The sequence below is a fragment of the Sturnira hondurensis genome, unplaced genomic scaffold, assembly GCF_014824575.4.
Source record: "Sturnira hondurensis isolate 20B ecotype Veracruz unplaced genomic scaffold, ASM1482457v3 Scaffold0021143, whole genome shotgun sequence".
Classification (NCBI taxonomy): Eukaryota; Metazoa; Chordata; class Mammalia; order Chiroptera; family Phyllostomidae; genus Sturnira; species Sturnira hondurensis.
The window spans coordinates 25833231-25859010 of NW_028093774.1; the positions used below are offsets into that span (position 1 = coordinate 25833231).

The 25780-nt window shown below is 41.1% G+C and overlaps 1 protein-coding gene across 4 annotated transcripts in view; it reads right to left on the reverse strand.

Annotated features, from left to right (window-relative positions):
* The window catches only part of RAD51B (RAD51 paralog B), a 519294-nt gene that overhangs the window by 480926 nt on the left and 12588 nt on the right, over positions 1-25780 (reverse strand). For all 4 annotated transcript variants that reach the window (XM_037031686.1, XM_037031684.1, XM_037031685.1 and 1 more), the window contains one exon: positions 12364-12500. In XM_037031686.1, coding sequence (XP_036887581.1) covers positions 12364-12500 — 137 coding nt within the window. The remainder of the gene's footprint in view (positions 1-12363; positions 12501-25780) is intronic.

Genomic DNA, 25780 nt, shown 5'->3' on the forward strand with positions numbered 1-25780 from the left:
GTAGTTATACTTTCTTCCTTCCCTAGTGCTCTGGTGAAGAGCAGGGTTAGTGGCAATATCTCTAAAACCATGAAATGCGGAGTCCACAGTTCTTGCTGATGGCAAAATTTACTTCTACATATTAAATACATCAGATACGCCATTACTAAGCAATGGGAGTATTTTCTCTTTCTATCCTAAAAATACACAATTTATCTGGCTTGGAATGAAATAAGCTCAAAGAGCCTTACTGACTTTAATAACCATTAGAAATGGCAGGGGGGAAATAAAATTGTGTATGGTTTTTGCCAAAAGGTTTAAGTAGGATGGTGGTGACTTTAAGGTCAAGTTTAATGAACTTAGACAAACTTAGGGTCAATAACCTTACTAACTTAGGAGCTGTGCACAGAGGTAAAAAACAATAACTGTGTTATCAGGCTAAATGACTATCAAATGGTTATTAACAGGCCAATATGCTCTAACTTTCTATAAGTTTCTTTACATGTCTTTTTAATTTTAGAAATCTAAAATTTCTGTATTTGTATATTTGTACAAATACACAAATATAGCCCTGGCTGGTGTGGCCCAGTAGATCGAGTGCTGGTCTGTGAACCAAAGGGTCACAGGTTCAACTCCCAGGGTACATGTTTGGGTTTCGGGCTAGGTCCCCAGTAGGGGGCACACAAGAGGCAACCACACACTGATGTTTCTCTCTTTCTCTCTCCCTTCCCTTCTCTCTAGAAGTAAATAAATAAAATCTTTAAAAAAATAAATGTAAATGTAGTATTCTATATGCCTCACATTAATCACAGCAATTTCTCATGACAATCTTCATCACAAAGATCTGTGTTGTTTGGAGCAACACAAAAGAATCCATCTTTTGCTACCAGACATTAATTACATAAAGTTTGAAAGCAATGCCATCTAGTGGACATCTTTTTTATAAAAAATATTCCTTTCAAGCCCTGGCTGGTGTAGCTCAGTGGATTGAGCGCAGGCCTGTGAACTAGAGATCGCGGTTCGATTCCCAGTCAGGGCACATGCCTGGGTTGCAGGCCAGTTCCCTGCAGGGGCCAGTTCCCAGCAGGGGATGCATGAGAAGCAACCATACATTGATGTTTCTCTTCCTCTCTCCTCCCCTNTGTAAATGTAGTATTCTATATGCCTCACATTAATCACAGCAATTTCTCATGACAATCTTCATCACAAAGATCTGTGTTGTTTGGAGCAACACAAAAGAATCTATCTTTTGCTATACCAGACATTAATTACATAAAGTTTGAAAGCAATGCCATCTAGTGGACATCTTTTTTATAAAAATATTCCTTTCAAAGGACTCACTAAAGATTCAACAAATATTTACTGAGGACACACCGTAAGCCAGGCATTGTTCTAGGTGCTAAGGATGTAACAATGAACAACAACAAAGCAAAACAAAAGCCTTCCCTCATGGATGTACATTCTACTGAGAGAGACAAGCAATGAAATACAGTGTACCATGCACCAGATAACAAATGCTCTGAAGAAAAGTGAACCAGGATGAGGGGACAGACTGTCACAGAGGGCAGTTCATCCCATTTCACATAACGTGGTCCGGGAAAGCCTCTTTTCAATAAGGTGACTTTGAGCAATGGTTTAAGGATGATGAAAAAAATGAACCATGTGCATATCCAGTGGAACAGTGAACAGGAAGAGAGAACTATAGCAAGTACAAAAGCCCAGGTGTAAGAAGATGCCTGGGTTGTTTGAGGAATAACAAGGAGGCTAATGCAGCTGAAACACAAGAAGCAAGGAGAATGAAAAAAGAAATAAGGTCAGAGGGCCAGCCAGGGGCCAAAATCACAGGAGATCCTTAAGTCTGTGGGTTTTAGTGGATTTCGTTCAGTAAAAGCCTAGGAGCAGGATGGAACATGATCTGACTTATTTATAAAGAATCGCTCTGGCTACCAAATGAAGAAGAAACTGTAGATGGGCCAGGGTGAAAATAAGATCAGCTAGTGAGATAGCCCAGGTAAGGGATGATGGTCTCCTGACCTAAAGAAGAGCTCATGTGATTACAAGCAAGTGAACCCAAGATGTAGTTCAAACGAGGAGTTGAAGGGGTTTCTTGACTAAATGGATCAGCATCTGGAAGAACAGCATTAACCATTCACTGAGTGAAGAAGAGTGGATTCGGACTAAAGGTTTTGTCATTAGCTCCCCGTTACTTCGTAGCCCTTGTATAAAAGGAAAGTTAAAAGCTCTACTTTAGTGACCACGGGCCGACTTGAAGCAAAACATATGCATAATGTAAAAACAAACAAAAAAAGCTTTCCAAAACTCTAGTTGAAATATTGCATCATAAATGTGCTGAAATAAAAGTTTATGGGTTTTCAAAGCTTCTTGTACATGTGTAGCATTTTCCTGCTCATTAATTCAATATGTGCTTTCTCAGCACTGTGGGATTACTAAATAATGTCAATCTATTAGTTCCCTACAGATTCCAGAAAATTCCAAAGTTTTGTTTTAGTAATAATAAGTATGTGCTTATAACTAATTTCCATTTTGTAGCCTAGAAACTCTTCAGGATCACCCTCCCTGTGAATTCGCCAAGATTCACAAATGATAAGGCAGCTGAAACTGGACTGATGAAAACCTACCCAGACTCATGGAGCCACCTAAACAAAACGGTGAGAGGGAATTTATTTCCTCTATCTATCCCTGGGTCAAAGACCCTGGATTTGTACAAACTAGCAAATAAGTGGCTAAGACTGTAATCGGGCCTTGAGCTGAAAGTCCCCAAAATGGAGAAAACCCCCATAGCAATCACTTGGGGGATGCGGGAAATGGAGCAGGGCCATGGAGAGTGACTTCGGATATTTATCTAAAGAACTCGTCCAGTGGTTTAATCATATTACAGCTGTGCATGCACTGGGAGCCAGGGAGCCGGGCATGACTCTAACCGGAGAAGTGTAGCCGGAGAGGCTTTCTGCACCTGCCTGCGAGAGAGTGGCTTGGAGGCGGCCTCTGAATCACGGCATCACGCCTGCCCGGAATAACAATGGCAGGAGAGAAAGGCAGAAGAGACCAGACTGCTGGCAGGTGCAACCCAGTGTGGAAGGAGTCGGAAATGGGGTTACGTTGGAGGATCCACGCATGGGATTTAAACCCGGGTGTGGCAGCCATGCTGGGGCTTAACCAGGCAGTTTGGGAGCTGAGAAAGAGTTCTCTTGACCACTCAGCTTGGAAAGCAGAACGTAGCGGCAGCTCTCTCTTGGTCACTCGGTTTGAAAGGATGAAGAAGGATTCCCTGGCCACCATGAGGACATGGTTTTGGATTAAGAACGGGAGCCCAGCCGAACTACAGACTTTTATTACGGTACCCCGACTGGCTTGGTTTGCAAGGGGAGGCAGGAGTGTGTGTTTGTGGTGTTTTAAAGGGACTTTGGGATTTAATGGCGACATTCTGCCATTACTCTAAACCTACATAACTTTAATTAAATAACTCCTTTCCTTTTTTACCAAACTCTGGCATCGAGAGCCACAACTCTTAGCAGCAGCAGGCAAAAAGAATCATGGAGTAACAAGACCCCAGGAGTGGGGTGGGATTTTCTATAACAAGACCACACTGGTATTGCCGTCAGAGTCAGCTAAAGTTATGGCTGGCCACTACCCCTAAGGTCACACTGATTCATAAATAGTGACACTTTAAATAATTTGGCAGGAATTAAAAGGCACTGGCTTAGGGGGATGTGACATGCAGATCCTGCCATTGCTTTCGCATAGCACACCTCTGCTGTGTGTCCGGTACAACTGTTACCATTTCACATGTGTTGATTATCTGAGTAACGTCTTTCTCCCCTTCTGACTAGTCCTCAAAGCTTTTCTGATTTCAGGACAACTCAGGAACGGCTACTCCTATCTCATAATATCTCATCATATTCTGTATCCGGCCTCCCCTTCCAGAGCCCTGGGTCCTATCTCTTCCTCCCTGAATCCTTCAGTTTTCACCACATGTCCATTTGCAGTACTAAGACTCGGCTTTATTTTCCTTTATCTATTTTATTTCTCCCAAATTTTTTCTTTGGGAGATTTACTTTTATTATTATTCACCATCCATATCATCTTCCTTTTTTTCCAATTTGAAATCTTTATTGTTTTTTTTATTCTTAACCTCCAGTTCCATCTTTTTCTAATTATCTCCAACTGGAATGATACAGTGCCCACTCAATTCATGGGTCCTGGAATTCTCATGGTTGCCAAATTTTCCATAAACAGATCACCAGATTAATCTATTTATCCATATATTCAAGTATATACAAGTACATAGCAATTAAAACTACATCGGATCTTAAGTACAAGTCCAATAGGTAAAATACAGGGAACCTATCCATGTGGCAGGGGCAAATGTAGCCCAGCCCCCGGTTCGGAAAACCAGCAGGGAGCAAGTCCGCTCACAGGAACTGAGCCCACGGATCGGTTTTCCCGTGGGGAATCAGGCCTGCATTGTACCTAGGCTGCTTTGAGGCTTGCTTTTTGCCAGAACTCCCTCCCCCTGAATTGAGTCAGCAAATGTTAACTGCATATCTTTAAAGTAACTTCCTAAAATCTGTGCTAAACCTCCCAAGTATGGAGTATAACCAGTTAAACCACCTTTCCCCTTGAACTTGCAAATATCCTTTTTCTTTGTAGTAATTAGCAACTTCCTCTCCTTTGTTATCTGTAAAAGGTAATCACCTAAATCGAACGTGTGCATAGTAAATGAGGACCATCCTCAATGTAATGTACCCAGAAAAGTAAAGCCTGTCCAGGTAGGGGCCGGGGCCCTCTCTCTCACTTAGAGAGCAGCCACACCGTCCCTTTTTCTCCACAGGACTTCTGTAGTGCACATGTGAATTTGTTTGTCACAGCCATAATACAGGGACCCTGCTGGCCAGAGTCCACATCAGTAAAACAAATTAAAAACAGGCTATTTACGGAATCAATCAGAATTTGGTCTCCTTAGCATTCTCCTTTCCCCAAGGAAGAGCCTGAATACCCCAGGGTTTAGCACCAGGCTATACTATCATTTAATTTCTAAGCAACCTGGGAGATACAATTATAGCTTATGATAAATAAGAATGATTAATACACTATCTTAAATGATCTTCTCAAAGTCATATAAAAATAAGCTACTTAGTGTATTGCTTTTAAAATTGTAACTACAATAAAAAATTTTAGAAAAAATATATATAACTAATGTTGCCCTGGCCAATGTGGCTCAGTTGGTTAGCGGGTCATCCCAACACCAAAAAGTTAAAGGTTCAATTCCCAGTCAGGGCACACATCTAGGTGGTAGATTAGAGCCCTAGTCTGGGTATGTATGACTCCCCAGTCTGGGTGCCTACAGAAGGCAACCAACAGTGCTTCTCTCCTGTATTGATGTTTCTTTCCCTCCCTCTGTCCTTTCCTGTCTCTCTAAAAGCAGTAAAAAAAAAAAAAAATGTCCTCAGATGAGAAATAAATAAGTAAAACTAATCTTTCCAAAGTGCTTTTAAGTACATCACCCACAGGGTTTTCTTTTTCCAAGTACATTTTTTAAATTTAATTCTTGTTCAAGTACATTTTAAACAAAAGTAATTTTTATTTACTGTTTTCTCCCTCCTTGGTAAAAAGATATCTTAGCAATTTATTGGCAGAAATTATTTGCCATTTTTATCACTTACCCTAAATTCTCAAATTATATGTGAACCTTTTAAACTTTCCTCATATTAATCTTCCAATTCACTTTCTCATTTGTGCTGATCAGACCGCTTGCTTCTAAGTACAAAATGGAGACAATGCTACATATAGAGTCACAATGAGAGCTAAAATATACTTCTCTTTGAGTCGTATATTTTCCTGCTTTATTTCCTCTCTAAGTCCAGAAATCAACCCAGCTGTGGCAGACACTGTTAATTACCTACCAATATCCACTCTACTTCTTCCTTGCTGTGAGAGCTCTAATTTTATACAGGAAGTAGCATTAACCAACCCCAGGACACTCATCAAGCTTGTTAAATGATCCTTCCCCCGACTTACCCCTCCTCCCTTGCACATAGGGGTGGCCCAGTGAGAAACCTGCAGGATTCCAGACGATGGAAAGGAAACTGGCAGAGGGGAGGAGGCACCGGCTCTGAGGAAAGCAGTAGATTCTTTCCTGATAAGAGATACAGCTGACCCTTTCTCTTCTCACTGACTTGAGCACAGAATGGATACGATGCCTAAAAACGTACCAGTCCCAAGTCTCTGTTGTCACTGAGCAACAGAACCAGGCCAGCAGTCACCTCCTCAGGTCTTCTTGTTATTTGAAAAAAATGAAACTCTTTGTTGAAGCCACTGTTCTTCCCACAATCACAACAAAATTACAACTAAGTTACACACCAACCATCATGAGAACTGCCTGCAGACTAGCTGAACGGAATCTTATAACTAAAAATATAAAAAAGAAGCCATGTTGAAACTTTAGCTAAAATTTTTTAAAAGTTAGAAATAAAAAGTATGCAATGTGATGAGAGCAATATATCTTTTAAATCTCTTTTAATCCAAAAGTTACCCTCTTTTTTTCCAGCAGTTTAATTTTTAAGTGTATGTTATTGATGACGCTATTACAGTTATCCCATTTTTTTCTCCCCTTTCTTCCCTTCCACCCCCTATTCCCACCAGCATCCCCCTGCCCCTTAGTTCACATCCATGGGTCATGCATATAAGTTCTTTGACTTCTCTATTTCCCATTCTATTCTTAACCTCCCCCTGTCTATTTTGTGCCTACCAATTATGCTTATTCCCTGGACCTTTTCCCCCATTCCCTTCCTGCCCACTCCCCACTGATAACCCTCCATGTGATCTCCATTACTGTGGTTCTGTTCCTCTTCTAGTCGTTTGCTTAGTTCATTTTTGGTTTTTTTAGATTCACTTTGTTGATGGTTGTGAGTTTGTTGTCATTTTACTGTTCATAGTTTTGATCTTTTTCCTAAATAAGTCCCTTTAACATTCCATATAGTACTGGCTTTAGTGATAATAACTCCTTTAACTCTTCCTTGTCTGGAAAGCACTTTACCTGCCCTTCCATTCTAAATGATAGCTATTCTGGATAGAGTAATCTTGGATGTAAGTCCTTGCTTTTTACAACTTTGAATACTTCTTTCCAGAACCTTCTTGCCTGCAAGGTTTAAGAAATCAGCTGATAGTCTTATGGGAACTCCTTTGTAGGTAACTCTTTCCTTTTCTCTTGCTGCTTTTAAGACTCTCTCCTCATCTTTAATCTTGGATAATGTAATTGAGATGTGCCTTGGTGTGTTCCTCCTGGGATCCAACTTCTTTGGGACTCCCTGGGCTTCCTGGACTTCCCCTGAAATCTATTTCCTTTGCCAGACTAGAGAAATTCTCCTTCGTTATTTGTTCAAATAAACTTTCAATTTCTTGCTCTTTCTCTTCTCCTGGCACCCCTATGATTCAGATATTAGAACATTTAAAGTTGTTCTAGAGGTTCCCCAGCCTCTCCTCATTTTTTTGAATTCCTGTTTCTTCAGTCTGTTCTGGTTGAATATTTATTTCTTCCTTCTGCTCCAAATCACTTATTTGAGTCCCAGTTTCTTTCCCTTCACTGTTGGTTCCCTGTATATTTTTCCTTATTTCACTTTGCATACCCTATACTCTTCCCTCTATTTTCTGTGAGCATCCTGATTACCAGTGTTTTGAATTCTGCATCTGATAGGTTGTCTATCTCTTTACTGCTTAGTTCTATTTTTGGAGCTTTAATCTGTTCTTTCATTTGGGTCATATTTTTTTGTCTCTGTGTGCCCGTTCTGTTGTAAGGGATGGAGCCTTAGGTATTCACCAGGGTGGGGCAACCCTCGTGGCTGAGTTGCAGTGCCGTACGTGGGGGAGGGGTCTGAGAGGGAACTATGTCACTTGCTGGATTCTGGGCTGGCTTTCACTCACTTGCCCTACTACCCACAAGCAAACTGGGCCCCTCTGGTGCTGATTCCCAGGTTTGTGTACATTCTAGGATCCTGTGGGTCTATCCAATGGACTCTCTTGTAAGGCCGGGAGTTTCTCCTGCTGCCACAACTCCCATAAGTTTTTACAACCAGAGGTTTTGAAGCCTTCTTTTCCTACATGGGGACCCTGGGTTGCTCACTCTGTCTCACTCCCCATGTTCCTCCCAGTTTATCTGCATGCAAACGTGGGACCATCTGGTTTGCCTGCCGCTGCCGCGCTGCATGTCCTCTCCACCCTGCCTGCCCACCTCCGCCCCACCTACCACCAGTCTGAATGAATGGCTCTTCTTAAATTCCTTGGTTGTTGGACTTCGATACAGTTCAACTTTCTGGCAATTCTGGTTCTTTTTGTTTTTAAATTTGCTGTTGTCCTTTTTTTGGTTGTGTGAGGAGGCAAAGTGTACCTACCTATGCCTCCATCTTGGTCCTCTAATTCTTTTTTTGATCTAACTATTCATTTGTTACAAAACCAGACTGTTTATTCTGCCATTTACCACACTTTGGTTTTTGCTGATTGCATCCCTCTGGTATAGTTTAACATGTACCTCTCTTCTGTGTATACGTTGTAAGCTGGTAATTGGCTCAGAAAGCTTGATTATATTCAGGTTTAATTGTTTTTCCATCAGGAGGTACCACAATGACTGGTTGTCTTTCTGTGATGCTAGCAGGCTTCTATGTTTATGCACTGGTTTTACCCACAACACTTCTGACACCAAATGTGTGGGTTTTCCACCCTACACAGTTCTCCAGTTCCAGCTGGGTGTCCTACCAGCCAATTCAATTCTGACACGAACGACTGGTAGTTAGCTCAGACCCCACAGACTGACGGCTCGTTCCGACAAGATGGCCCTGACGTCTGACGCCAAGTGCAAGTCTTGGCCCTCTTGTGCTGACTGACAAGCTAAAAATCGGGGGTTCCCACAGCCGTCTCCTCAAGTTCAATAATTGGTTAGAACGTCCCACAGAACCCAGGAAAACACTTTACTTACTATTATCAGTTTACAATGAAGGATACATCTCAGGATCACCCAAATGGAAAAAGGTATTGAACCTAGCATCTTGGCTTCAGTTACTCCTCATATGAGTTATTCTCTAGGTCACAACAAGGATGCTAGGTTGTCCAGCATCACCATCCTCTAGACACTGCATAGGCTGCTTCCCAGGGACACCAGACTGATCTGGACTTTGCAAAATCCTTCTTCCCCATGTGAAGACTCGAGTTTCCTGTTGCTCCTTTCTTCCTTTGGCAGATAGGCAGAGCCTCTGGGCCTGGGGATAGGCAGGACTATGCCCCTTGATAACAAGGAGCAATTACAGAAAACAAGACCTTCATCAATTTACCCCTATGAGATTATAAGGCCCAAGGTCTTCATGGGGGAGATGTTACCATATGTAGTTAGCTAGATATTAATAAAAGAAGGAAGCAAAGAGAATCAGACATCGTTGAGCACAATCAACCAGGGAGCATAAGCCTGCTTGCTTAGTGAGGAAACTATAGGTTCACACACTCCAGTGGATCTCAGCATTGCCCCACCAAGGATTAACACCCCTCCGTTCCCCCGTCTGGTACCAGATTGTTGGCAGGGCATGGGGTGGGGGGAGGCAGAAGTAAGCACATGCACAGTAGAAGTTAAATGGTGCAGGGGCAGATGCTTGACCATAAAGGCCTATCAGTCTAACCTGGGAAGGGATCAATTGGCCAGGGAGTGGATCCATTAGAGGCCTGCAAAAGCTTGGGAAGTTGGTTACTTTGAAAAAGTGCCTGGTCCATCCCAAGCCTGAGATAATATAACCCAGCTTAGCCAAGAAGCTCTCTCTCTCCCCCAGGAACATGAGCTGGCCCCATCCATTCAAGAATTCTCTCCATAGTAACCATGCAGGTCTAGCAGCCATGTGGTTGGCAGCCACACGGACTCGAAACGCAAGCTCCAGACTGGAGCCTGCGTACAGCAGCACAGCCAGGAATAGCGCTAAGCTACCTGGACAGGGACTGGTACTCCTAATGCTGGAGAAAAGAACAGAAACCATGGACCCTGGGCTTCATTTTGTCCTTGCTGAAGATACAGTTGGACTGTTTCCATGACACGACAAACAGAGATAGGACACAGGGGCAAACTTCTATTTCCACCCAGATAAATCTTACCACACTAAGCTACAATCCCCCATGTGTGCTTCTCCAGGAATGCTTTCCTTGCAACACCACAAGAACCCAACTTCCACTGGCAATAATATTCTCTCCAAAGAGGACATACAGATGGCCAATAGACATATGTGATGTTCAATGTCACTAGTCATCAAAGAAATGCAAATTAAAACCACAATGAGATACCACCTCACACCTGTCAGAATGGCTATCATCAACAAACAAGTACTGGTGAGGATGTGGAGAAAAGGAAACCCTAGCGCACTGTTGGTGGGAATGTAAACTGGTACAGCCACTGTGGAAAACAGAAGGTTTCTCAAAAAATTTTTAAAGAGAACTGCCTTATGACCCAGAAATTCCACTTCTGGGTATATATCTGAAGAAACCCAAAACGCTAATTCAAAAGACACATGCATTCCTATGTTCACTGCAGCACTGTTTACAATAGCCAAGATGTGGAACCAACCAAGTGTCCATCAACAGACAAGTAGATAAAAAAGTTGCAGTCCATATGTACAATGGAATATTACTCAAGTATAAAAAATGAAATCTTACCATTTGTGACAGCACGGAAGGACCTAGGAAGTAGTATGCTAAGTAAAATAAGTCAGAGAGCAACAAATAATGACTTCACTTATATGTGGAATTGAAAGAACAAAATAAACAGAACAGAAGCAGACTCACCAGAGAACAAACTGACGGCTGCCAAAGAGGAGAGGGGTTGGGGGCTGGGTAAAAAGAGTGAAGGGATTAAGAATTACAAATTGATAGTTATTAAATAGTTATAAGGATGTAAAGTACAGCATATGAAATATAGTCAATAATAATGTAGCCCTGGCTGGTGTAGCTCAGTGGATTGAGCGCGGGCCTGCGAACCACACGATAGCGGTTTGATTCCCAGTCAGGGCGCATGCCTGGGTTACGGGCCAGTTCCCGGCAGGGGCCAGTTCCCAGCAGGGGATGCATGAGAAGCAACCATACATTGATGTTTCTCTCCTTCTCTCCTTCCCTTCCCCTCTAAAAGATAAATAAATAAAGTCTTAAAAAAATAAAATAAAACATCCTTCTTAAAAAAAAGAAATATAGTCAATAAGAATGTAATAAATATGTATCATGCCAGAGGGGTACTTGAAATATCAAGGGGATTATTTTGTAAAGTATTTGACTGTCTAATCACAGTGTTGTACACCTAAAACTAATATAAAATAATACTGAGTGTCAAATGTAATTAAAAGAGAAAAAGTAATATCAGAATTTCACTATCTGACAGTAACACCCATCCATTCATTTATCAACACACTGAGGTTTTTATGTGTCAGTCACTGGATTTGGCTTTGAAGATACAAAGCCATACCACAAACTCAAATTGCTGACGAACCAGTAGCATATACTTAGAATAGATAACCAAGAGATATAGAACGAAGCAAATACACTCTACACAGAATAATCGATGTGGAACCTGTCTGGTCAGGGAATACGCTTTAAGGAGTATTCACTGAGAGAAGGGAGAGATCTGATTCATAACAACATAGTGAGAGAAAGACTCAAAGGCCTGTACCTATACCACAACCTGACTAAGAGATCAGGATAGAGTCAGAGTCTAAATAGACAAGCACTCCTGCTTATGAGTATCAATCAGAGCAGAGAAGGATGAGGACCAAACTTATTTTCAGGTGTACAGAAATACACAAATGACAAAATGCCTCTTACAAAAGTTCCTTTCCCAACTAAGGAAATCTTTTCTTTCCAAGCAAAGATACACTTACTATCAGTGTGTTTCTTACAATGAATACCGTATTATTTCAAAGATTAAAGTGAAATACTTCTCAATCAAAAAAAAATGTTCAGGGGAGGGGAGTGAAAAAATGTTCAGAAATTTATAATGTTTCTATTCACTAACATTTTATATCCAACTAGAAATTAGTTACAAAACAGCTTACTTCCTCTCTTTCTTACTAGTTTTCCCTTTTCCCCATTTTCCACTTACATTCTCTCTCTTACTTGAACTTCTTTCTTCCTGACTTCCTGCAAAACATATCGTATCTAGGAACCCCACTTAAACCAATAAACAGACAAGATAAAAAGAAACTGCTTCCTCTGTCAATTTTTAAAGGAAAATGCCTTTAAAACAGTAGCATTCTGTGTTCTCAAAAAAGAGTAAATGTTAACCTATTTGAAAATGTTACATACTATCTATGTCACAACTAAACTGTTATAATGGAAAGTAGTAACGCCTCCTACCTTTCAGCACTAAACGCTGATTCTGTGTCGATGTACACAACAGCTCCTTCCAATCCCCCCATGCTGGTGGGCAAAGTGGCCAAGACACTCATCATTATACAAAACTGAGTTTTTCCACAACCTGGTGGACCTGTAATCTAAAATAAAAAATAACAAGTTATTTGTATAAACATTACAAGCTAGTCAAAGCACAATCCTTTAAAAACTTGCCAACACACAGTCCAACTAACCTGGATTCCTAGATTTCCATTGTACATAATGAATTCACTTTTCCCCTACTCATGCAGAAAAGTACTAGTTATGGGCTATCCTTGGGAGAAACAAGAAAATGGTCACTCAAATCATCCTGTGTGTTCTGGAGTTCAGGTGAAAAATTTTGGTTAAGACTAGAGGATTCATTTATACATTCACAACTTTTCTATTCCTCGGTAATGCATTTATGAAAGGATCTTGAAAATACTTAAGAGGTTGCCCTGGCTGGTGTGGCTCAGTGGATTGAGTGCCAGCCTGCAAACCAAAGGGTCATCAGTTCAATTCCCAGTCAGGGTACATGCCTGGGTTGCAGGCCTGGTCCCTAGCAGGGGGTGTGCACAAGAGGCAACCACACAATGATGTTTCTCTTGACTCTTTCTCCCTCTCTTCCCCTCTAAAAATAAATAAATAAATAAACCTTTTTAAAAAAAGAAAATATTTAAGAGGCTTTAATAATGGCTTAACATTTGCTAAGAATTGGCCTTTTAGAACAATTTAGTACTAGCACCTTTAAAAGCTACTTTGACCTTTATTCTTAGGTGTACAGTATTCAGGGGTAAGGGTACTAATGTATACAATTTGCTATCAAATAGTTCAGCAAAAAAGTGTGTGTATGTGGGTATATGTATATGTATAGAAAGACAAAGCAAATATAACAAAATTCAACAATTGCTGAATCTAAATAACTCATACTTTAAAATGTCCATTTTGAAATTAGTTGGTAGAGAGGTATTTCAAGATTATAAAATTTGAAATCAAGAGGGTATAGGTGGAACTTGGAATAAAATCTGGCATGCCTCAGCTTTTCAGGGCAGAAGGTCATGTGTGATTTCCTTTGCCTTCCTTTGCCTGCCTACATGTCTAAATAAATAAATAAGAAGGTATAGGCAGAAAAACAGAATATTAATCATGCTTATACCAGTCCAACTAAAAGTAGTTTACAAATACTACTTTTAAAATGTTACAAATGTTCCCTTTAAATATGTCACATTGGCTGGCATCCAAAAGATAAGAACCAAAACACTACCCCTCTTGTGAAAATAACACGAAGGAACAATGTTTCACAACAGGGAGAGGAAAAAGAGGAAGAAAGAAGAGAAGAAAATCTCAGGCAGAGATGGAAAAAGTCTGGGCTAAGACTGAGACATACCAGAGATAGGAAGAAACTGGCTCAGACAAATCATGAAACAGGAAGAAGGGATGACCCATCGGTCTAAATCAGTTAGGCCAGCAGTTCTTGAACTTGAGCGAGCACTAGAATTACCCAGCCACCTTGTTAGGCAGTATCTCTGGTTCAACAGGTCTGAGACGTGGCCTGGAAATGCACATTTCTACTATGTTCCTCCGTGATGCTGGTGCTGCTCTACTCTTTTTAATAAAGATTTTATTTCTTTATTTGCTTGTTTGTTTGTTTATTTTTAGAGAGAAGGGAATGGAGGGTGATGGAAAGGGAGAGAAACATCAATATGAGTGAGAAACATCAATTGGTTGTCTTATATGCACCCCTACTGGGGACCGAACCTGTAACCCTGGTACACACTGTGACCGGAAACCAAACCAGCGACCTCTCGCTTTGTAGGACAACGCCCAGCCAGCTGAGCCACGACAGTCAAGGCACACTCTACACTTTTGAGAACCGCTGTTTTGGAATTTACACTAAAGCTAAACTTCATTTATCAAGGCTCCACATTAAAAAATAAAAGCTCATGAGTTAAAAATACTTCGTGCTGATTTATAATCTCTAAAACAGTGATTTCGACTTTAAGGATAAGTAGTTGCTACTCCCAGTAATAGTTTGCCAGATCATGAGTGATCAGTGAACAGGTCTCCAAACGTTGATTATGTACTCTGACAAACCAAATGAACAAAAGTTTAGTGTGGCCCTCCACTATATGCACATTTATTATGTACATTTTTTACTATACATTCTATACAGTACTGCAACATAAAACATACATAGAATAGGGATTCAAAAGAATGAAACGTTACAAGCATTTAAAAATAGTTTCACATCTTAGTTTCATGGTAGGCAGTTAGACACCAGCAGAGCCAGGGTGATAGCCAGGTACAGAAGGTCCAAAGGTGGAAAGCCCACAGTGCTAAGCAAGTAGAAGAACAAGGACCTTGTTCCCAGGGTGACCTTTCTCCCAAAGCACATCGCTGGTCATGCCATTTCAACCCTGACATTTCATATCCCTGGCGCTGAGGTTTAAATCCTCTCCTGACCTTCCACATTGCTGATCATGCAGCCGGGACCCTCCCCTGACCTTTCTTCCCCTGGCCTGTCACTAGTCACTAGTAGACCTGTCACTAGTAGACCCCCTTGGAGGAGGAACCGGGAACCGAAGGGTGGCCTCACGTGACTCCCATGTGGGCCCTGGCACAACCACTCCCTTAAGCGTTAAACCTTGGGATGAGGGGGGTGGGCTGGGAAAGGAGTAGGGATGGAAAACTGTACTTGAACAATAATTAAATTTAAAAAAATTTTTTAAAAAAGAACCTTGGGATGACATCTAGGCCTCAGTTGTGTTTCAGTCCAGACACAGAAAAGCAGCAAAACCAGACAAGTGACTGTACCGCTGACATCAGGACCAGATGCACTATGACCCCCTCACCTAGCACCAACCAATCGGTGGAAACCACGACCCTGAGAGGCACACCTGGAAAACGGATGAGTATTCCACTGAGATCCTCCTGGGGACCTCCCCAGAAACCCCACCTTTGGGGAGCAAACGAAAGCCTTCAAGACGAAGAACCCAAGGGGCTCTCTCTCCAGAGCACACCCCTGCCTTTCCCCACCCGCTTCTCTCAGGCACCTGTTCCTTGCCTCTCTCTTTCTCCGAAGCTCTAAGGGCCCTTCATTGCCTCTGTAACTTGTTTCCTGAGCCCTTTTCTTCTACGACTCAGTTGTTCTACCTCTGTGACTTTCTAAATAAACTTTCTCTTATAATTTGAGTCTTGGCTCCAAATTCTTTCTTAGCCAGAACTCAAGTACTGAGGTTGCTGAACCCAGGTTTGATCTGACCCCACCAGTCCAATTAATATCTAATGCTGTTTTGCCACCAACAGTTAGTTGTACAGGTCTTTCCACTCTCATAAAGATTATTAATACCGATAGTGGAGCAATGGTAATTTTTTAAATAAATGAAATTACATTATTTTTTAAATATTGATTTCAGTATTTTGTAATTAGGTGATCGAAATGTCAGGTCCTAAATTCTGCTCATTACAGCACTTAACTGTAACGGCTGCATAGCAGGGCAAGGGAGAAGTGCAACGATGTGAGGACTGGAATTAAAGTAATGCATCATTTCTGTACTTACTAAATCACTGCTCTCATTTTCTGATAACTCCCATCAGTTCATTTTTGTTGGATTTTATCTAATAAATTTCTATCTTCCCTCCTGTCAGTTGTTCTTGCAAAGTAATCAAAAGATATTGCATTTTTACTTTCTTAATAATTGATTTAAAAATTAACTGAAATTACTTGTAAAGTTTCAACGGTATAGAAAATACTCTTACACGCTTTTCACAGGGTGCAGATACCAAAGTTGTCATTAGGCACATGTATCTCTTACAACAAAAATCACATTATAAAAGAAACATTTCCAAGAAGCGACATAAAAATTCTCTGTATCTGAATCTCTGNCAGCACTTAACTGTAACGGCTGCATAGCAGGGCAAGGGAGAAGTGCAACGATGTGAGGACTGGGATTAAAGTAATGCATCATTTCTGTACTTACTAAACCACTGCTCTCATTTTCTGATAACTCCCATCAGTTCATTTTTGTTGGATTTTATCTAATAAATTCCTATCTTCCCTCCTGTCAGTTGTTCTTGCAAAGTAATCAAAAGATATTGCATTTTTACATTCTTAATAATTGATTTAAAAATTAACTGAAATTACTTGTAAAGTTTCAACGGTATAGAAAATACTCGTACACACTTTTCACAGGGTGCAGATACCAAAGTTGTCATTAGGCACATGTATCTCTTACAACAAAAATCACATTATAAAAGAAACATTTCCAAGAAGCGACATAAAAATTCTCTGTATCTGAATCTCTGTCTTTAACAAGGCAGTTACTCTCTCACTCACTGTTAAAACAGCATCTTTACTTGGAAGGGCTGGAGTACGAGTGTTCCGCTGGTTGGCTGGTAGGTTGGTTGGTTTTAATCTGCTATGAGGCCTGTCGAATAGCCACTTGTCATAAAGAAAAGATCAGCAAATCTTTTCTATCAAGAGCATGCCCCAGGCTTCATTATCTTTAAATTCAACAATGTTTTTACAATATTTGCTGTGAGATAACCAAAGAAGCTCTTGTAATTCAACTGAACTTCAAGTCACTCCCCACCTCATCACAGCACTATAAAAACTCTATGTCTTATGTAAAGAGGTTGGCTTTTCAAGATGGAGGTGTAGGTAGACACACTTTGTTTCCTCGCACAACCACAAGGAGGACAACCACCAATTTAAAAACAAAAACAACCAGAACTGCCAGAAAATCAAACTGTATCAAAAGACTTTGATACAGTTAAAAGGAGTTAAAAGAAGAAACATTCACCCAGACCAGTAGGAGGGGCGGACAGGGGAAGCCAGGGTGGAGAGGATGCATGGCAAGACGGTGGCTGGTGGACTGGGTGGTCCCACATTGGTGTGCGGACAAACCAGAAGGAACAACTAGGGAGTGAGAGAGATCGTGCCACCCAGGGTTCCAGCGTGGGAAAAGAAATCTTCAAAAATCTCTGGTTGTAAAAACCTGTAGGGATTGTGGTGGTGAGAGAAACTCCCAGCCTCACAGGAGAATCCACTGAAGGGGCCCATGAGGTCCCAGAATGTATACAAGCCACCCACCCAGGAATCAGCAGCAGAGCAGCACCTCGAAGGATGCAATTTGCTTGTGGGTAGCAGGGGAAGTGACTGAAGGCGGGGTGAAAACTGAGCAAACAGCATTGCTCCCTCTCACCCATCCCCCAAATACAGCACCATGATGCAGCCATATGGGTTGCCTTGCCCTGGCAAATACCTAAGGCTCCACACCTTACAATATAACAGGTACACTCAAAGAAAAACTGCCCAAATAAAAGAAGAGATCAGAATTTCAGAAAAAGAACTAACTGACAAAGAGACAGCCAACCTATAAGATGCAGAGTTCAAATCACTAGTAATCAGGATGCTCACATAAATGGTTGATTTTAGATGCAAAATAAAGGAAGAAGTGAAGACTATACAAAGTGAAATAAAAGAAAATACACAGGGAACCAACAGTGAAGGAAAGGAAACTGGGACTCAAATAAACGATTTGGAGCAGAAGGAAGAACTAAACATTCAACCAGAACAGAATGAAGAAACAGGAACTCAAAAAAATGAGGAGAGGCTTAGGAACTTCTGGGACAACTTTAAATGTTCCAACATCTGAAGCACAGGGGTACCAGAACGAGAAGAGGAAGAGCAAGAATTTGAAAACTTATTTGAACAAATAACGAAGGAGAACTTCTTCAGTCTGGCAAAGGAAATATAGACTTCAGGGAAGTCCAGGAAGCTCAGAGTATCCCAAAGAAGTTGGATCCCAGGAGGAACACACCAGGACACATCTTAATTACATTACCCAAGATTAAAGATAAGGAGAGAATCTTAAAAGCAGAAAGAGAAAAGGAAAGAGTTACCTACAAAGGAGTTCCCATAAGACTATCAGCTGATTTCTTAAACCTTGAGGCAAGAAGGTTCTGGAAAGAAGTATTCAAAGTCATAAAAAGCAAGGATCTACATCCAAGATTACTCTATCCAGCATAACTATCTTTCAAAATTGAAGGGCAGATAAAGTGCTTCCCAGACAAGGAAAAACTAAAGGAGTTCATCATCACAAAGCCTTTATTATATGACATGTTAAAGGGACTTATCTAAGAAAAAGAAGATAAAAAATGTGAACAGTGAAAGGACAACAAACTCACAGTTATTAACAACCACACCTAAAACAAAAGTGAACTAAAAAGATAACTAGATCGGGAGCAGAACCACAGAAATGGAGATCACATGGCGGGTTAGCAACAGGGGAGTGGAAGGAGGAGAAGGGGGAGAAGGTACAGAGAATAAGTAGCATAGACAGTAGGTAAAAAATAGACAGGGGGGAGGGCAGGGATACTATGGGAAATACAGAATCTAAAGAACTTGTGCCACATGGACATGAACAAAAGGGGAACAATGGTGGGGGAGGGGTGTGCAGGGTGGAGGGGAGTCAAGGGGGGGAATGGGACAACTATAATGGCATAATCAATGAAATACATTTTTTAAAAAACTATGAACAGTAAAATGACAACAAACTCACAACTATTAACAACCAAACCTAAAAAGAAACAAGAATAACAACAAACTAAGCAAACAACTAGAAGAGGAACAGAACCACAGTAATGGAGATCACATGGAGGGTTATCAGTGGGGAGTGGGCAGGAAGGGAATGGGGGAAAAGGTACAGGGAATAAGCATAATTGGTAGGCACAAAATAGACAGGGGGAGGTTAAGAATAGAATGGGAAATAGAGAAGTCAAAGAACTTATATGCATGACCCATGGATGTGAACTAAGGGGCGGGAGGATGCTGGTGGGAATAGGGGGTGGAAGGGAAGAAAGGGGAGAAAAAATGGGATAACTGTAATAGCATAATCAATAAAATATACTTTAAAAAGTCATATTTTTAAAAAAATTCTACTCTCTACCATTCAGCTTTTTATAAAATTAACAACATTGGTATCATTTTTAAGCACTCATCATACATCTGACGTCTAGATAAAAATTAAATTGTATTATTTTTTCAGGTTTACATAGTACGTTAAAACATTTCAACATTAATAATTTTTAGCTTCAGATAGTTTAGCTCTGAATTCTAGCAGCCAAACCACAAAATTTCAAGTTGTGTTCGGTTCCCAGGTTCAGCTCCAACGTGGTTAGAAAGAGAGAATACGCCAAACCAGAATATTTGAAGTTATTTGTGTCTTGGAAACACAGAATGAATACAACATTTACACACAGAAGATACCAGTAAAATATGATTGGCTTCAGATAGTTAGAACCCGAGTTTCAACCCTGCCTGCAAAATGTGAAAGAACTGAAAGAAAATAACTAGCGCAGATCACTCAAATGTCAACAAGGAAGCAAATGCAGGGTATTAATAATTGGTTTAAAAAGGAAAGAGAATTACTCCTAAGAAAAGAAAGTCTACCTGTGCTAAAGTAAAAATGAAGCCTAATCATTTTAATCTTAAATGATACTAAATGGTTGCAATGAATGAGAAACCCTGACCAGTTAGGATCTAATATCTACCAAGCTAAATTCTCCCCACACTCAAGGCGGGGAGGACAGGACGGGGCAAACTTCCCACCCAACACTTTGCAGAAGACAATTTATGGACTGCCTGGTTCTCATCTGAGAAAAAAGCATGTGGAAACTTTTACCTTTTTTTTTAATGACCACCCCCAAACTTCCAGCCCCTAACCAGCCTCTATTTGTCTCCATTTGCTCCACAATTGTGTAGAAATATAATTAAAATTCATTTCAAAAGCAAATAACTTTCTAAATCCTAAAATAAACAAATGAACCCCCCCCCCCAAAAGCCAACAATCTCAGAAAAGCCAGAGAGCACTTTGCCTTGATCTTAAATTACTTCACATCAGCATGTGGAAAATTCTGTATCTTGGATTCACTACACCAGTCCCTGTCACATTGACCACTACTGTTTCTGAAGTAAATAAGAAGGGAGGGAAAGAAAAAGAAGGGGAACAACTAAAAAAAAAAATAAAGCAGGAGGACATGGAAATGACAAATGTCCCAAGTTTCACAGTTAAAATAAAAAATTTAAACAGTATCAAGGGATATAATCGTTCATTTAACAATCAAGCAACATGTAACATATGAAAGACTCTACAAAACCTTTATGGAGAAAGAAAGATGTTTCCAGTCAACCACATATGCTAAACTCGTACATTAGGGCCTGACTACCCTGCCTTTCAAAACACTGGGGAGCAGACTCCAGCCAAGGAGCACCAGTGAGAAACCTCCCTAGTCTCCCTACTGCTGCCATTGCACATGGACTTCACCGGAACATGGACTTCACTGGAACCTGGCTGCAGCCAGGAGATGAGACCCCACCTTGACCGGCCTGCAGATCTGTGAGCAAGAAAAACACATTTTGCTGCTGTTGTAAGCAGTGTCGGCAACCAAAATTAACTAGTGGAACAGTGTGTCTTACACCTCACTGCTGATGCACTTCCATCACATGCCCGGCCTGTGCAAGCATTTGAGTTTACCACCCTCGTGAGCCCAGGGACCATGGCAAACTCTGTCCATGGAAAGAAATGGAACTGTAACATGCAGCTGTTCTGAGGGAAGGTTAGGATGCCAAGATAGGACTCTGTCATCTGGTCTCTACCTGTTTGGGACAGGATAGTCCCTTCCAAAGCAGAACTGCCTCACTCAAGGAGGACCGCAGGCCTCCTGCAAATGTGAACATGAACGAAATGCAATGTAGAATGTGCTATATTGTTTTCATTGGGTTGGCCAAAATGTCCATTTAGTTTTTTCCATAAAAGACATCTTTTTCATTTTCACCAATAACTTCATTGATTTGGCTAGTTTGAGCATGTCAGCTATCTCGTGTGTGGTATAGTGCTGAGTGTTCTCAATGTCTCAATTTGATTGCTATCAACTTCAACTGGTCTACCCGACCACGGAGCATTGTCTAACAAGAAAAAAGTTCACAAACCCCTTTTAACACATTCGATCAGTCACAGCACCTTCTCTATACACTGCACACGTCTTTTTTAACTTTTTGCAATTCAGTTGCATCTTTACCATTCTTGAAATAATAGTGTAATATGCCAGAAATGTTGCTTATTTTCTTCCACCCTCAATATTAAAATGGCTATACAAAAATTTGCCAATTTTGATGTTTTTTTAAATGCATGTTGATATGACAGCTGTCACAATATAATCTAACAAAATTGTTTCCAATAAAAGTTAAAGACAACTAAGCCCTACTAGAGCCATCCTAAAGAAACAAAAAACAAAAAACTGTTTGGCCAACTCAGTAATACTTAGAGCGAGGACCTGGGTATAATCATCATTCTTAAATGTTGCAAAGGTTTGACCGTGCTTCCCAGGTTTTCTCTTCTAGGGATACTCTTGAGCTAAGACATGCTACTGTTAAATCTCTTTTTGTTAACTTGAATGTGGGCCAGTTCTCTAGTCCTGTAATCTCTGGATTACAGTATGAAAATACCTTTTTTGATGATCCCTTCAAATAGATTCGTAATTTTCCCTAATCACATTAGCATCTTTGTCGTATGTTCCCAGCAGGGGTGATACTAACCCCAGAATAAAATGTGGTTGATTGGGGAGCGGAATAGTTTTACTGTTTTTATGTAGAAAGCACAGATGTACATACTGTACATAAACATATACGGTCTATGTGTGGTATTCAAATCTCATGGTGGGGTGATTAAGGAAGAAAGGTCTGTGAACTCAGCCCTTTAGGAGGGGATCATGAAAAAAGGGTTGAGAAACACTGATCTGATCTGTATTGTTCTCATATGGCAGGGCTACCGGCATGTGGTTTGATCTCCACATAATGCAAACTTTCAAAGTTTAAGCTTCAAACATATCTTTGCTACCAATATTCAGTTAGAACAGATGCCGAATCATCTGCTTATACACCCCACGAATGAGGAATGGGATGTCCTCGGGGAGGGGACAGCACCCTGCTGTTTGCTTCCACCGGTGACTCGGCAGAGCTGGTCTCTCTTTGCTTTCCCCTCTGCTGCTCGGGCTTTGGGCACAAGCAGTGCTTCTCTAGCTCCACTTTTAATCTTGGTGCTGGAACTGACTAGACACAGATTCGGTGAAGTTCACATAAATCAAAACTGATGATAAATAAATTAGGGAGCTTTGAAGTGGAGTCAGGAACGAGCAGCTATACAAATGACAGCAGAGTGTTTCCAGATTTATTCTTCCTCCTTCAGTCATCTCCTAGTCCAAGTTTACTCAGCTGGTTGCCTTATCCCTCACCTCCACCAGAGCTAAATTCTACCTGATGTCTGGGCTCTACGTTTGACCTCTTAACCAGAAACAAAGATGGTGCAATGCAATTAATTAGCCAACTCCAGTGATATCTGCATTAGGTCTCTATTGCTATGTAACAAATTACCACAATCTGAACAACTTAAAACAGCACCCATTTTTATCTCACGATTCTGCAGGTTAGCAGTCCCGCTGGACTCAGAGTGTCCGCCGAGCTACTTCCTATCTGGAGGCTGAGGGTAGGGGAGCACCAACGTCCAGCCTCACTCAGGCTGCTGGGAAAATCCACTTCTCCGAGGCGGTGGGGCTGAGCTCCCTATTTCCTTCTGGCTGTCATCCAAAGGCTGCTCACTGCCCCTAGAGGCCCCTCCATTCCTTCTCACAAGGCCCCTTCCCTGTTCTGAATCCCCATGTTTTGAATCTTTCTGGCTTCTCTTCGTCTTTAGCCAGAGAAAGCTCACTGCTTTTAAGGGCTCATGAGCTTAGACTGGGATAATCTCCCTATCTTAAAGTCGACTGTGCCACAGAACATACCATAATCGTGGGAACGGCAGCTAATCATATTCACAGGTTCCAGGGATCACAGCAGAACATCTCTGGAAGGACATTTTAAAAATCCTACCTTCCAAAAAGTCTCAAGGAATGGAGAGGCAATAAAGTAAAGTTTTTAAAAAACTGTATACACATATGCACATACATGCATGCTTACATACATGTATAAAAAAACACGTTAATAGTGATAACCAGCCTCTAAGCAGGACCCTGTGATCCTCACTTTGGTATTCGTGCCCCCACCCTGCGTCACGCATGTCTGTGTAACAGAACACAAGAGAAGTAAGTGACAGCATTTAACTTCAAGGCTACGCCATAAAAGACACGCCATTTCTACTTTGTTCTCTTACACCACTTACTCTAGGGAACGCCAGCTGCCGTGTCATGAAGACACTCAGGCAGACATGCGGCGAGGGCCTTGTGGCCAGTAACTGCTGACAGTCAGGACCAGCCACGTCAGTCAGCCATCTCAAAGCACCGCCCCGGCTCCAGTCCAGTGGTCAGGTGACTGCGCTTCAGTTGGCATCTTGATGGAAATTTCCTGAGAAGTCATAACCAGAAACACCCAGCTAAGCCGCTCCTGAATTCCTGACTCACAGGACCGTGAGATAAATATTCACTGTTGTTTTAGGCACTAAGCTGTGAAATGATTTGTTAAACAGCAACATATTAAAAAAACAATATATAAATATGTAGGTATATAGACATCAGAGATACGACTTTAAAAACATTAAGAAAAAACTTTGAAAGTAAAAGAATCACTGGTGTTCATTAATTAAAAAATCAATTAAGTAGAAAAATCATATTCCTTAAATGTAATATTGAATATTTTCATAATTTGAAGAAACAAGGGGCATACAAATAAAAATAACACTGTAAATAAGTACTCTGGAAAAGCAACAATATTAAAAGTTCCTGAAGTTCAGATTATTCCAAAATAAAAAGGTAAAGTGTAAACGAGGCAGTAGGAACTCAGGCATTAATAGTAAAAACACCCTATACAAGTGCTAAAAAAGAGCCCTGGCTGGTGTGGCTCAGTGGATGGAGCGCCAGCCTGTGAACCAAAGCATCGCTGGTTCAATTCCCAGTCAGGCACATGCCTGGGTTGTGGGCCAGGTCCCCAGATGAGGGTGAGAGGCAGCCGATTCTCTCTTCCTCTCTCTGTTTCCCTCCTTTTCTTTCTCTTCTCTCTAAAAATAAATAAATAAATTTTTTAAAAAAATAACAGAATCATAAGTAAACCTAACTTGGCAATATAAGGGACTATTTTAGCCGCCTGACCTGATAGACTGAACAACACCAAAATTTTAAAGTTCAAAAGCTACCATTAAGAAAATGAAGAGACAAGCCCCAGACTGAAAGAAAATAATTATAAGTCATTTAGCTGAGAAAGAACTTTATATATCCAGAATATATAAAAAACATTTATAACTCAAAAACAACAAAACAAACAACCAGTTAAAAAATAGGCAAAAGATTTGAATAGATACTTCAATAAACAAAATATCAAATGGCCAATAAGTACATGAACAGAGATGTCCAACACCACTAGTCATCAAGAAAATGCAAATTAAAACCTCAGTGAAATACAGCTACACAGCCCCTAGAATAGCTGAAATCAAAAAGGTTACACCGAGCCCTGGCTGGTGTAGCTCAGTGGATTGAGTGCGGGCCTGCGAACCACACAATCGCGGTTCGATTCCCAGTCAAGGCACATGCCTAGGTTGCAGGCCAGTTCCCAGTTCCCAGCGGGGGACGCATGAGAGGCAACCATACATTGATATTTCTCTCTCTCTCTCTCCTTCCCTTCTAAGATAAATAAATTAAAATCTTTAAAAAAAAATAAAGGTTACACGAAACCCTGGCTGGGCAGCTCAGCTGGTTGGAGTATCGTGTCCCATACACCAAAAGGTGTTCTAGAGGCAACTCATCAATGTTTCTCTCTCTCATCAATGTTTCTCTCTCTCATCAATGTTTCTCTCCCTCTCTCAAAAAAAATCAGTAAATATATCCTCGGGTGAGTATTAAAAAATAAAGATGATACTAAGTCTTGGTGAAGGTGTGGAGAAACAAACAATTCATTGTGCATTGCTGGTGAGAATGTAAAGAGTTACAGCCAGTTTGGAAAGCAGTCTGACACTTCCTTAAATATTAGACTCATAACCATCATATGATCTAGACATTCTATTCCTAGGAATCTACTCAAGAGAAATAAAAACCTATCTTCACACAGATGTGTCTGTGAATGTTCACAGCAGCATCATGGCCAAGAGACAAAAACGGGAGCAGCCCAGATGTCCGCCGACTGACGAGGGGGCGCAGGAAATGCGCACAGCCGCGCCGCAGGGCACTGCTCAGCACCGACAAGGAGAAAACCGCCTGCGCATGCAGCAGCGACGATGGGCCTCAAATACATCACCCTGCGTGAAGAAGCCGAATACAAAAGCTGCATACCACATGCTTCAATTTGTATGAGATGTTTAGAAAAGGCAGATTTATTAAGACAGAAAGCTGGTCAGTGTGGGTGCCCAGGGATAAGGATGGA